This window comes from Equus quagga, chromosome 12 (assembly GCF_021613505.1).
Source record: "Equus quagga isolate Etosha38 chromosome 12, UCLA_HA_Equagga_1.0, whole genome shotgun sequence".
Classification (NCBI taxonomy): Eukaryota; Metazoa; Chordata; class Mammalia; order Perissodactyla; family Equidae; genus Equus; species Equus quagga.
The window spans coordinates 83,994,210-84,008,269 of record NC_060278.1 but is presented as its reverse complement, the minus strand read 5'-3'; the positions used below and the strand labels follow the sequence as shown (position 1 = coordinate 84,008,269).

The following is a 14,060-nucleotide window of genomic DNA, read 5'->3' as shown; positions in this document are numbered from 1 at the left end:
AAGAGAAGACACACAATAGGGTATTTTTGTTGTTGCTCTTGTTATAGCTACCACTCATTGAACTTTTACCATGGCCCATGTCTACTCCCATTTTTCAGATGAAGAAACTGAGGCAAATGAGCTGAAGTGACTCCCTAAAGACTCAGAACATTAAACAAAGTTTCCTTCAAATCCTGGGGGCTTTGATTGCTTAAAGCCCCAGTATTTCCATAATTGGCTTCTGAGTCATCTGTGGGAGTCCCCGAGATTTAGCCAATAAGATGAGGATGACTTACTTCCCAGTTTACCCAGGCAGTCTCAGTTTATTTCCGTTGTTCCAGCATAATTACTAATAGTGTCACCTTTCAGGATAAATTATACGGTCATCCCCAAGGAAAAAGTCTAATGAATTTCAGAGTCAGGTTGTGGGGATAAGGATTATACTCCAGGAGACATGGAGATGTACCAATGGGGTGTGATTTCAGAGACACCAGATGGGACCCACTATCCAGATTAAATCCCCTCCCCCATCTGGTCACTTACCCTTCCTTCTCCCAATCTGATTACTCCCCAATTCCATCAGTGCTGCTGGTGCTGCTAAAATGATTCTGACGCAGTCCTCTTCTCCCCGTGAACATGTCCCCAGTGCTGCTCTCTCCTCTCTGCCTTGTCCTTCTGAGTCTCAAACTACATCTCATGGATTGGCAACCCAGCATTCTCTCAAGGTGCTTAAGACATTGGGATTTCATAGAGAGTTAAAAAAAATAATAATCCTCCCTCCCCTAAAAAAAGAACACTTTTTAAAATTTGGGGACCGGCAAAAGATTGCCAGCTTTTTACTTTGCCAGGTAAAGACAAGAAAAACCTCTATCTTCTATATTAGTACTATCTATTAGAAATATAATGCAAGCCATAGTGTAATTTTAAATTTTCTAGAAGCCACATTTAAAAAGGTTAAAATAGAAAAGAAACAAATGAAATTAATTTTAACATATTTTCTTTAACTCAATATGTCCAAATATTATAATATCAACATATAATCAATAGAAAACAATATTAATGTGATATTTTCATTTTTTATGCTAAGCCTTTGAAAACTGGTGTGTATTTTTTTGAAGAAGAAGATTAGCCCTGAGCTAACATCCGCTGCCAATCCTCCTCTTTTTGCTGAGGAAGACTGGCCCTGAGCTAACATCCATGCCCATCTTCCTCTACTTTGTATGTGGGATGCCTACCACAGCATGGCTTGCCGAGCAGTGCCATGTCTGCACCCCAGATCCAAACCGGCGAACACCAGGCTGCCGGAGCAGAACGTGCGCACTTAACCGCTGTGCCACCGGGCCGGCCCCTGGTGTGTATTTTTTACAAAACAGCACATTTCAATTTGCACTAGCCATATGTAAGTGCTCAGTGGCCACATGTGAGTTCTATCCTTATTCAGTTAAAGAGCCCTATAATGTGCACACACATACACACACAGAGAGTCATAATCTCTGAATTTTTTAAGGAGGAGAAGTTTAGATGAATCAAAAAATGAAATATCTTGTTCTTACTGTTCTCTCCATTATGAATGTCTCTGAGGACCAGGCCAGTGCACACACTGAGGCTTTGGAGCTAGACACAGTTGGGGAGGGTGGAGTTACACTTAGTGTTTGGGACAGCCACACCCACTCCTGAATTGGCTCCTTCCTCTCTTCCCTGGACAGACACTGCGACTCTACAGAGTGCCAAGCTCTGCTAGGTGCTGTGGATACAACAGGGAGAGTAGAAGTCAGGTGGGTCCTCTGATCTCACGGAGCTTCTGCTCTGCCACTGTGTACCAAGCGGGGCCGTGCAGGCAGTGACAGGGTGTGTTGTCTGCAGAGAATTTAAAAACAATAACAAAACTGATTAAAAGCCGGTCTTCATTTTATTATCGCCATATGCCCACAATTCCAAACCGCATCAGTGATAAAATGCTCCTCGGCGAAGATCAAGCTGTTGGTCTGACTTGAGTCTTAATATATTTGTGAGCTGCGAATAGCATATTTTAATTCCTTAGCCACTCAGAAACATATTCTACAAGGAAGTTCATTCAGAGCACTCCCCGTTATAGTCAGCCCGTAACGCACGCCGAGTGAGGCACAGCTCCACGCGCGAGTTTGGAGAATAAGGTCCCAACAGTCCGGAATTGTTCCAGCTCGCTTCCTGACCACTTGTGTCTCCAGCCCCTGTGGTACAACATATGTCTGTGTTTAAACAATAGTTTCAAAACAAACAATGACAGCACAGTGATTATGAAGCTGAAGAACCAGAACTTGAGTTGCTTCAATTCTGTCATTCTGGGTGACCACTTAAAGCTTTTGTATTTAAAATTTAAAACAGCGAAACGGAGAGCGAATTGCAGAGTGTGGTAACTGCAAATTTTGTTATTTCGTTAAAATGGTATTATTATATTATATTATTATTATTTAGTAAAGTTGTTTTACTGAATTTGAATAATATATGTAATATTGAAATTGATTCTTATTTTTAAAGTGTTTTACGTATTTTTAAACTGTAATGTAAATAATGTAATGTAACATTATTATTGCAACAGATCAGTATGTAGATGCATGTTTTCTTTTCTTTTTTAAAGACATATATTAATGTAATTGACTAGTATTGATCCAATAGTGTTTTCCTTTTTTTGTACTGTAATATTTATTTTGATTGTCAATTACATATACAAAGTTCCATAAAAGATTATTTTCACCGTCTGCATTTCTTTGCTGCCCATTATCATTAGTATTATTCACTGTATTTCGTGACTGTTGTTGAAAATGATGTTGACATTTAGAGGAAGTGGGTACTTAAAAATTATCTGTTCAGACTGTCAAATGAACTGGGTAGGCCACAGGTGCACTGAAAAAGAGCTATAAGGAGGCAGACAGAGGTGGGAGTGTTGGAAGGGGCAAGGCAACGGACTTCACACCCTGTGTGCGGAGGCAGCCCGGCTCATTCCACAAACTAAAAGAGGCTGGTGTGGCTGGAAACTGGCTCAAGACAGAGGAAGCAGGAGAGGCGGTCAGATCCATGAGCAGGGGTCAGACCAAGCTTGGCCTCGTCGGCCAGCGAAAGCCTGGTGTTTATCTTAGAGTAATGGAGAAATCACTAAAGCGTTTTAGGAAGGGAAAAGACACAGTCAAATGTGTGACTGGAAAATACTATCACTCTGGCTTTAGGGAGGAGAATAGAATGGAAGGAGACCTGGTGGGTACAGAGACCAGAAAGGAAGCTGAGCAGGTGCCCAGATGAGAGATGATGGTGGCCTGGACTGGTGGGGTAGCAGTGGTCAGCATCTCTCCAAGAACCTCATGGTCTACCTACTGCAGTCTGGGCTGAATGGCTCAGTGGTGAGCCCAGCCGTGACCTCCTGTGGCCTGCAAGGTTTAGACCCTGGGGCATCCATTTGAAAGGACTCATGGTAGTCTGCACTGATAACCACCACATCTCAGTGACAGTCTGGAGTTTTGAGTTGTGTTTTCCAAACTTTTACTTCTTTCTCTGGGCTCCCATAGGAATCTGAGTGCACTCATGATAGAGCACTGACTTTGATTCGCTCAATAAATATTAATTGAGTACCTACTGTGTACCAGGCACCCTCCTAGGGATAGAGCAATAAACAAAACAGACAAAATTCTCTGCCCTCTTGGAGCTGACATTCTAGTGGGGAGGAGATGGGCAAAAAAAAACAAGTGAAAAATCAAATAATTCCAGAATGTGGTTAAGTGCTATGAAGAAAAGAGAAAGGGTGATGAAAGAGAATAATGCAGGCAAAAAAATAAGACATCTGACAATATCAAACTTTGGGTAAGATGCAGATAAAAAGGATTTCTTCTACGTTTCTGGTGGAAAAATAAATTGATACAGGTTGGAAGTTTGGCATCACCTTGTAAAAGTTAGCATTCACCTGTCCCCGGATGTCGCCATCACACTTTCCATCATATACTCAGGGGACCTTCCTGCACTTGAGCACCAGGGACCCATCCGGGATCGTTAACAGTAACACTCTGCATAAGAGCAAAGACCTGGCGATTATCCAAACATGGCCAGGACAACAGACAGGAAAAGCGTAGTTCATTCCCACAGTGTGAAAGCAATGAACCCCACACAGGTGCAAGAATTTAGATGCATCTCAGCACTATTATATTGAGTGAGAAAGTAAATAGAATGTTACATACAGCATGATGCCCTTATGATAACGCTAAAGGCAAGAGAACATATTTTTGAGAAAACATATTTTAAAAAGTAAGAGAAAGAAGAAATTGGACCCCTCATACCCTGCTGGTAGGAATGTAAAATGGCACAGCAAATCCGTCAGGACAGAAAGTAGATTAATGGTTGCCTGGAGCCGGGGGTTCCAGCAGAGGTAGAGGAGATGGAGAAGCGACTGTTAATGAGTACAGAGTTTCTTTTCGGGATGACAAAAATATTCTAAAATCGACTGCGGTGATAGTTGCCCAACTCTGTGAAGATATCACTGAATTGTGCACTTTCAATGTGTGAACAGTAGGGGCTGGCCCCGTGGCTGAGTGGTTAAGTTTGCGCACTCCACTGCAGGCGGCCCAGTGTTTCGTTGGTTTGAATCCTGGGCACGGACATGGCACCGCTCACCAAACCACGCTGAGGCAGCGTCCCACATGCCACAACTAGAAGGACCCACAACGAAGAATATACAACTATGTACCGGGGGGCTTTGGGGAGAAAAAGGAAAAAAATAAAATCTTTAAGTGAGTGAATAGTATGGCATGTGAGTTTATATCTCAATAAAGCTGTTACCTTTTTTAGGAAGGTATGGGGAGTTCGGGATAGACATCACCTCGGGTGATGGCAGGAGATGGAATGAGAAAGGAGTTCATAGGGGAAGGTCAGTTATTATCAACCTTCTAGTTCTTGTGTTGGGTTGCTGATTTCATTGGTTATTCTACATATTATTATATATACATATACATATTATGTATACATATATTATTATACATATACCTATAATATACATATACATATTATTATGTATAAATAAATGCATAGAAACATAATAAAAGACCCAATCATGGACAATGATGAAAATGTGTCACAGCCAAGCAATTCTGTGCACCTGAGATGCAGGGGCACAGGTGAGCAACAGCAGAGAGTGATCAGCGCAGGGCTCTCTGGAGAGTCTGTCAGAGCTGATGCTAAAATGAGATGGGCCAGCCCTGTGGGGATGGGGGGGAGAGTTTTCCAGGCAGAGAAGACAGCGTGTGCAAAGGCCTTGAGGTGGGCCCAAGCCTTCTGTGTTTGAGGAACATCAAGGAGGCCAGTACACTGAAGCAACAATAATAATGATGATAATAATAATAATAATAACAGCTGCTACAGAGCCAGAGTAAGACCTTTGAGAGGCCCCAAGCCCTGAAAACATGGTGGTGCCCATCATACGTCATTTAAAATAAAACAGGGCCAGCCCTGGTGACTTAATGGTTAAGTTCACTGCACTGGGCTTCAGTGGCCAGGGTTCGGTTCCCCAGCTTGGACCTACACCACTCGTCAGTGGCCATACTGTGGCAGCGGCCCACATACAAAATAGAGGAAGACTGGTAACAAATGTTAGCTCAGGGCAAATCTTCCACAGCAAAAAATATTTTAAAGAAAAATTTTAAATAAATATTAAACGGGAAAAGTGTAAAAGTGTTAGAAAATTCAAAAAAGCTTTTACTTTTCCCATGATCACTATTTTGATACCTTTTTTGAAATGTTAAATCCCACCCGACCAATTTTTTTTATTATGTTGGTGTCTCTATGTTGTTGGTGCCGAGTCCCAGATAACTAATATCTATCAAGCAAGCGTTTACTAGGTGTCAGGGATGTGTTTGGGTACATCAGTTATCCTACTTAATTTATAAAACAACCCTATGAAGGAGAAACTGCTATTTCCCCATTTTAAGGATAAGCAAAAGGGGTCACCGGGATACGAATAGAGGAATTGACTCCATCGAGCACTGAACCGGCCAGGGTGCCATTATGAAGGTTCAGACTCTGGGATCTCAAGATCTCAGCGTTCAAAGTCGGGGGAGGAACCACTTGGTCGGGAGCAGGCCCTTCTTCCGAGCACCCTGTGCCTTTAAGAGTCGCCCCCTCCCGCCGGCGATGCTCCAATTTCCCTCGCGGGCACCCAGAGCATCTCCCCGCCCCCCGCGTCTGCGGAGCCGCACCACAGCCCTTCCCCCGCGCAGCGCACCCTCCGGCCGGGCTCTCAGCCCCCGCCCACACAGTGGTGAGTGAAGTCTACCGGCAGAGACACGTACCCTCCTCCAGCCGGGACAGTGCTCACTACATCCCAGCAGAGTCCCACTTTAGAGACCCTAAGCCCGACCCCTCCCAGCTCCTGATGCCGAGAGACGAGGCTCAGCGCCCCCTCCCATCGCCCGAGCCCACAGCGCCGTGAAGGTGACCTCCCCCAGGGGCAGCACACGCCCGGCGGTGCCCGAGCCGGCTCACACGTGGTGAGAGGGGAGCGCGCAGCCCCTCCCCGCCACGCGCCTCGAGCATGCGTCGAGGACACGCCCCTCGGCCTGGCTCCACCCCCGTGCCCGCACACGCTTCTCCCGACCCAGAAGGGGCCTCGCGCCCTAGTCCCGCACCCGGCTGGCCGCAGGGTCAGGTGGGACCTGGAAGTGAGGCGCCCACGCATCCTCGAACGTCGCCCCAGGACTGTGAACAGCGGCAAATCCTCCCTACTCTGGACCCTTGGCTGGAAGGCGAGGTGCCCGAGCCCCTGCGTGCGCTGAGCAGGGAGGAGAGCTGGGACCGCCAGCCTAGGATCCGAGCCCTAGTCTGCATGTCCTCGTATCTGGACAGTGCGCGTCATATTCTCTTCTTTCTCAGGACTCTTGTGACGCCTCAAACAAGATAAAAAATATGAAAGGGATTTGTTCTCGCGGTCCAAAAGCATTTGTTGAGCCTTTCTGTTGCTGGACCCTCTGTGTACTAGGCAGGGGCTACATCCATGACACGATGAGTCTGTCCCCTTAAGGAGCTTTCCTGAGCCTGGGCCCCCCTCCTGTTCTGTTCTGAGACAGTCCAAAAAGACGCCCCGGAAAGAGGAGAGGGCGGAGGTCCAACCTGGCGGCAGGTGTCACTGAATAAGCTAAAATTTCAAAGGCAACGCGGGGCGGGGACAAGCCTTCGGAGCCAGATGGGAAGCACGTTCGGCGTCCCCCCACCCTCCCTCCGGTCCCCAGCCTAAGAAAAGAAACCGACTTCATCCTACACCCCCAATCCCAGCCGCGAGACCGCCCAGCCCCGCAGCCCGAGCCCCGCCCCGCTCCGGCAGCCAGCGATTGGGAGATGCAAATACCAGGTTCTCTGCCCAGCAACGGGTGACGCGCCGCCCGAGCGCGAGGCGTGGCCCGGCCGCAGCCCAAGCGGGCACCTCGGTGTTTACACGGGGCGGCCCCGCGCGCGCCGCAGCGGCCCGCAGACGGCGAGGGGGAGGGGTGGCGCGCGCGCCGGCGGGGCCGCGCGGGGAGAAAGACACTGGAAGGCGGCGGGGCGGGGAGCGGCGCGCGCGGGCCGCGGCGGAGCAGGAGGCTGCAAGGAGAGCCCGCGGGGGCCCGGGGGTGCGATTCCTCCGCCCCCGCAAAACAATGTGTGGAGTGCAGCGGGGCGCAACTTGCCGGAGGCGGCGGGGGCGCGCTGAGCCCGCTTGAGACCGCGCCGCTGACCTTCTCCCCCCGCCGTCCGTTGGGCCCGAGCGCCCAGCTCCTCGCTCCCCAGCTCGCGGGGGCCGGGCCGAGCTGCGGGGCGGGGCCGCCCCTCTGTCGCTGCTGCCTCCTCCCCCACCTCCAGCCGCGGAGGATGCGGACGGCCCCCGGCGGCGTCTAGCGGCCCCGGGCCCAGGCGCGATGGTGCAGCAGCGGGGCGCGAGGGCCAAGCGGGACGGCGGGCCGCCGCCCCCGGGGCCCGGGCCGGCCGAGGAGGGGGCGCGGGAGCCCGGCTGGTGCAAGACCCCGAGCGGCCACATTAAGAGACCGATGAACGCATTCATGGTGTGGTCGCAGCACGAACGGCGGAAGATCATGGACCAGTGGCCCGACATGCACAACGCCGAGATCTCCAAGCGCCTGGGCCGCCGCTGGCAGCTGCTGCAGGACTCGGAGAAGATCCCTTTCGTGCGGGAGGCGGAGCGGCTGCGCCTCAAGCACATGGCGGATTACCCGGACTACAAGTACCGGCCGCGCAAAAAGAGCAAGGGGGCGCCCGCCAAGGCGCGGCCCCGCCCCCCCGGCGGCGGCGGCGGCAGTGGTGGCAGCCGGCTGAAGCCCGGGCCGCAGCTGCCTGGCCGCGGGGGCCGCCGAGCAGCGGGAGGGCCTCTGGGGGGCGGCGCGGCGGCGCCCGAGGACGACGACGAGGACGACGACGAGGAGCTGCTGGAAGTGCGCCTGGTCGAGACCCCCGGGCGGGAGCTGTGGAGGATGGTCCCGGCGGGGCGGGCCGCCCGGGGACCAGCGGAGCGCGCCCAGGGGCCGTCGGGGGATGGGGCGGCTGTCAGCGCCGCCTCCCCGACTCCGTCGGAGGACGAAGAGCCGGAGGAAGAGGAGGAGGAGGTGGCGGCGGCGGATGAAGGCGAAGAGGAGACGGTGGCGTCGGGGGAGGAGCCGCTGGGCTTTCTGTCCAGACTGCCCCCCGGCCCCGCCGGCCTGGACTGCAGCGCCCTGGACCGCGACCCGGACCTGCCGCCCCCCTCGGGCACGTCGCACTTCGAGTTCCCGGACTACTGCACCCCCGAGGTTACCGAGATGATCGCGGGGGACTGGCGCCCGTCTAGCATCGCCGACCTGGTTTTCACCTACTGAGCCCACCGTCAGCGGGGCGCGCACGCCCCCAAACCAGCTGTTTACATACAGGAATCAGGTATTGGGGCCCCTCGGAGGCCGAGGCTGGCACCCCATCTCCCGCGCAGCCTCCCCCCTCCTAGACGTGCCCATCCCCCTTCAAATCCAGACATGCCCCTCCCCCGCAGACACACCCCAAGGCAGCCCAACCTCCATTCCTTCCCTGACATCCAAGCCCCTCCCCGTCTTGCCCCCTCCCGCACAGCCACCAGCAGCCAGCCCCCCTCTGATACAGCTCCCGTCCTCTCCTACAGACCTATGCCCCTCCCCCACTTTGCACACGCCCCCCCCCGCCCCCCTAGTGGCCGGAGGACACGCCCCTGCCCTCGCTCCCGAATCCCTCCGCCTTCGCCTCGCCCGCCTCCCTTCTCCTCCTGTTCAGGGGGGCGCTGCGGCTGGGCGGCCCCGAGCGCTCCTCCCATGCCCCTCCCCTCCCAGGCAGTGGGAGGGGTGCGCTCCTCACTCTCGGGGCGCTGGGGCCCGCCCCCTTCTCGCGCATGCTTACTGCTTCTTGGGAGGAGGGGGCTGGCCCCTGTCGGACCGCAAGCGGCTGTCACCCGCTCCGGGGAGAAGGGGGCGGGTATAGAGCGATCCAGAGAAATCTTTTGATCCCGGAGCCGCGGCTTCCTTTCAACCCGACGGGGCGTCGCTGCCTTAATGGGAGGAGCGCTCGGAATGGGGGGAAAGAGACTAGCTGGCCCGGAAGGGAGGATTTGGAGCTTGGAACTCTCCCAAGTGGCAGAGCCCCTTTTCCCTTACGGAGTCGCCCAGCCCCACGTGTATACCCCCGACACCGACTGCTTGACTGCCTCTACAGCCTATCCTGGTCACCAGAAAACTCCCCTTTTTTTTCCCACCTGGGAATTAGGGGTAGGGTCTTTCTCTGGAAATCCACCACGAGAAGAAGGGGCTGCTCAAGAAAACTCAGAACCGAGACTCCTCCCAGTCTGTTAGGGGACAGGGGCCCTCTGCTCCCTTCCTTCCCCCTCACCCTCAGAAGTGCCCACCTCAGGGCACACTCCCAGCCGGGACTCCTCCCTAAGCCGACACCCGTTTCTGTCGCTCAAGTCCACCCTCGGTGCCCACAGAGTATTCACTGGGAGAAACTGAGGCACGTTGGTACGAGGGGTTGAAATTGAGGCACGATGGCAGATGGGGTGGCAAGAAGACCCCCACTTTTAAACAGCTTGCGTGAGACTGAGGGGAGGCTCAGAGGAGTGGAGGTGAGCCGTTTTTTGCCTCAGTTTTTCCATTTGAAAAATAGGGATAGCGCTGCTGTAAGAGGAAGTTGTGCCCAGGTGGGGGTGCCCCCAGAGACCCCGCCGCTGATGCTGTTACCCGTCTTTCTCCGCTCCTCGCTCAAGCCCCGCCCCTCCGGCCTCCCCACGCCCCCATTGCCCTCACTACCTGTATCTCACCGGCGTGTGTTCACCCTCCCGGGTGTGCACACACTCTCATTCACACACACAAATCTCAGGAACAAACGGTCCCAGAGTCCTCCGGGACCCCTGCCCAGGGTCTCTGTAGGTCTCTGCCCCACGCGTTCCCGTCGCTGACAAAGCCACCAGCTGCCTCCTTTAAGCTTGGTGCTCCGGCTCTGGGCCTTTCTTGCGCTCTTTCTCTCTCTCTCTCTCTCTGTCTCTTTCTCTCTCTCTCTCTCTCTCTTTTTTTTTTTTTTTTTAAGAAAAACGTCAACAAAAAAAGACAATGAAAAAACCCAGAAAACGTCATGTGAGTGAAGAGATGTCACTGTCTGTGGTCTTGGAGAACTAGTCTCGTAGCTGAGGGGAGGGGCCCCTCCGATCTGGGGCGCTGGCACCCACAGCAGGACTTCTGCCAGTCTGATGCCAGGACTGAATAAAGTGTATTTGCCCCGACCTCGCCCTGTGGTTCTACATGTCTACACGTCTGTGCCTTTTCTCGCCCCTCTCCAAACAGTTTGCCAGATTCTAGTCCATGTGATTTAGCACGTTGCAGGAAGAGCTGGGGGTCCCAGGGCGAGGCACCTGGCCCCTCCAGGCCTGTCTCAGGACTCCCTGGTCTTCATTAAGGATGGCAGATTCATCCCCACGGGGGCCAGGCAGGTGACATGAATGAATGAGTCTGGGTGGACACTGGCTTTGTGACCCACCTCAAAGGGGGCATCTGCTCACCTCCTGCCGGTTGTGACCCAGTGGGAATGCAGCCCACGGTAGCCAGGTGGCTAGGTTTTTCAAGAGAAGGTGGAGATCTGGATGTTTCTATGAACATCTCAGTTTCAAAATGAAAGCTGACTCAAATACTTTTGAATCCTGTGGACCGAGTGTGCAGGCATACCTGGTCCAGGGGGGCCAGTCTGACCCTGCCCTTAATAAGGATTAAGAAGCAGGATTGAGCCACACTGTCTAGGCTCAAAGTCCTGCTCCACCACTGGGCACCTGTGTGACCTTGAACAAGTTAACTTCCCCCTGACTCTTCTTTCCATATGTGTAACATGGAGATGATCATAGTACCTGCTTCACGGGGTGAAATGAAGGTTAAGGTGTGAAGCATTTAACATGGTGCTCCATACATTGTATTACTCCATTGTCCAGAGGAGGAAACTGAGGGTCAGGGTGGTGAAGCAACTTGTAGGAAGCCCCGCAAGCAGCTACGGTCAGAGACAAGGCCCCAAATGGGTTCTGTCTTCTGGTGAAATGTTACGTCAGGGTGCTCCCTCTGCCTCTCTCTTTGAATCTGCACATGTCAGTAGGCTGTTAGCTCCGAGCCTGGAGTGGTGGGGTTCGTCCCAGTGTGTGGCACATAATTGGCCTGCAGTGTAGGTTTATTGAATGACTAAAAAAGAGCAACAGAGGCCACAATGCCTGTCCTTGAGATTCTTAGCAAGGAAGCTGAGACCAAGGCTTTTCAAAATCTTTTGTCCCCCTGACACCGTCCCCCTATCTTCCTCTCCCAAATCCAGTGAATTCCTAAGATTGGACAAAGCCTGTTTCCCCAGTGAGAACCAAGGTTGAGTGTGCAGACCTGGTTCAGAGAGGGTATTTGGGGACTGGGATTCCCATGGATGCTTTCACAGAGGGCTGTAGCAAATTTGGGAGGGCCGGGGGCCTGCAGAAACGGGAGTCTCAGGGGATGCAGGAATTAATGACTGCTTCCTCTCAGCCTCTGATTGGAATCAAGATGGGGAACAAAATCTGATAAGAAAGAGTTGAGAAGGTGTGGAAGACAGAGAGATGTGACTCCCCGCAAGCCCCTTCAAGGAAGGACTTCCCAGGCCGTGGGAAGTCTGGTCCGTGGCTAGCCTCCCCCTGCGTGCTCTTTCAGGGTCTGTCTCAGCTGCAGAGAGCCACTCCCCTCAAGGGCACACCCTTCCCAGGGCAGCCTGCATCCGGTGTCTGAGTGAGGCCAGGTGTCACGGCCTGGCCGCTTCAGTTCAGTGTGGGACAGACACTGACAGGCAGTGCTGGCACGCCCGGTCACCTTCCTCACCCCAGGGCCCCTCCAGGGTGGCCGCGGCTTGTCGGGCCTGCCGTGCAGTTTGGCTTCCTGTACCCAGTCCAGCTTCCTCCCTCTTCTTTTCACAGGTGTTTGTCCCTAATAAATATCTTGAACCCCAAACTCAGTCTCAGCGTTTGCTTTTGGAGAACCGAGCCTGCAAAGGAGGGCGCACGGGGCTGGACAGAGGGATCTGGGTCGTGGGCCCAGCGGCGGCAGCTGGGCCCTCGGATGCCCCGCCTGCAGGAGTCGTCTCTTCCCTTCTCCACCAACGCCTCAGCTGCAACCTTGGAGCCTAGAAACTCCAGCCTCAGCCCACAAGCCCCTCCAGAGCCCTCTGCTGATGCCAGCCCCATTCGCAGTGCCCCCACCCTGGTCAGAGCCGGACAGGGGGAGAGTGTCAGTCTGCGCTTGCCCTTCCCAGTGGCCTGGCACAGGGAGAGTAAAATGACTCGCCGGACGCAGTGCCAGGGCGCTGTGGGGTCTCGGGCAAGGCTCTGCCCCTTTACGGGCCTTAGTTTCCCCGGATGTAAAGTGGGGGAGGGGGAATGGGACTAGAGGAGAGACCATTTATTGTTACTTTAGTTCCTTCCATTTCGGGAGGAAATGGATCCTGCCCTGTGAAAGGTGGGAAAGTCCCGCTTATGTGGGCTCTGGGGACACCTAGTGGCTGGAAGGAGTAGGAAGCATTTGGGGGTGGGGGTCGAGGTGTGTCCTCCGATCTCGCTCCATTCATGCAGTCATTGACTCCCCCGTCAGGTCTGGACTACTTAAGACATCTTGGTTCCGAGGCTTTAGAAACATTTATAGGCTGATGTGTTGATAATCTGTTTTCTGCAGAACAAATTGCCAGAAATTTAGCGGCTTGAAACAACATGCATTTATTTTTTCACAGCCCGCGTGAGGCGGCAGTCCAGGCACGCCTTCGCCGGGGTCTCTGCTCAGGATCTCACGAGGCTGCAGGGAAGGCGGGGCGCGGCTGCCTTCCCTTCCGGAGCTCAGCGTCCTCTTGCACGTTCATGCGGTGGTGGGCAGAAGTCACTTCCCTGTGGTTAAAGGACTGGGTCCCTGTTTTCTTCCTTGCTGTCAGCTGGTGCCAGTCTTGATTCCTAAGAGCAGCTCACAGTTTCTTTCTTTGCAGTCCCTCCCGTGGGTGGCAGCTAATTTTGTCAAGGCTAGCAGGAAAGTCTTTTGGTGGCTTCAAGTCACTTGCCTCAGAGAAGGCTATCTTTTAAAGGGCTTACTTGATTAGGTCAGGCCCATCCAGGAAAATCTCCCTTTTGATTAACTAAAGCTAATTTGGAACCTAATCATATTTGCAAAATCCCTTCACCTTTGCCATATAATGTAACCTAATCACAAGAGTGACATCCATCACCCTCACTGGTCCCACCCTGAGGGGAGGAGCTTGTGTTGGTCATGCACACGGTGGGTGGGAATCTTGGGGGCCATCTTAGAATTCCACTTATCGTGGCTGCGGATTCTGAAGTCTGTGTCTCCACTGCGGCCTTGCCAGACTGGTACGTTTAGCAACCTTCTTGTCATCTCCACGGGGATATCTAATTGGCGTGTCTAAAAAGGAATTCTTGTTTCCACTGTCCTGCAAAAACTGCTCCCCCAGCCCACATCCTCACATCTGTGTTACCAGGAGGTCAGCAACCACTGATCATCCTTGACCCCTCTTTTTCTCGTAGTTTCATATCCCTTATATCC

General features: G+C 53.1%; 1 protein-coding gene across 1 annotated transcript; it reads left to right on the top strand.

The window, feature by feature from the left end:
• Positions 1-7,473: 7,473 nt before the first annotated feature.
• On the top strand, positions 7,474-8,892 carry SOX12 (SRY-box transcription factor 12). The gene has a single exon (XM_046677959.1). It carries the CDS (start codon positions 7,884-7,886, stop codon positions 8,832-8,834), a length of 951 nt encoding a protein of 316 aa, XP_046533915.1. The 5' UTR covers positions 7,474-7,883; the 3' UTR covers positions 8,835-8,892.
• The last annotated feature ends 5,168 nt before the right edge of the window (positions 8,893-14,060 follow it).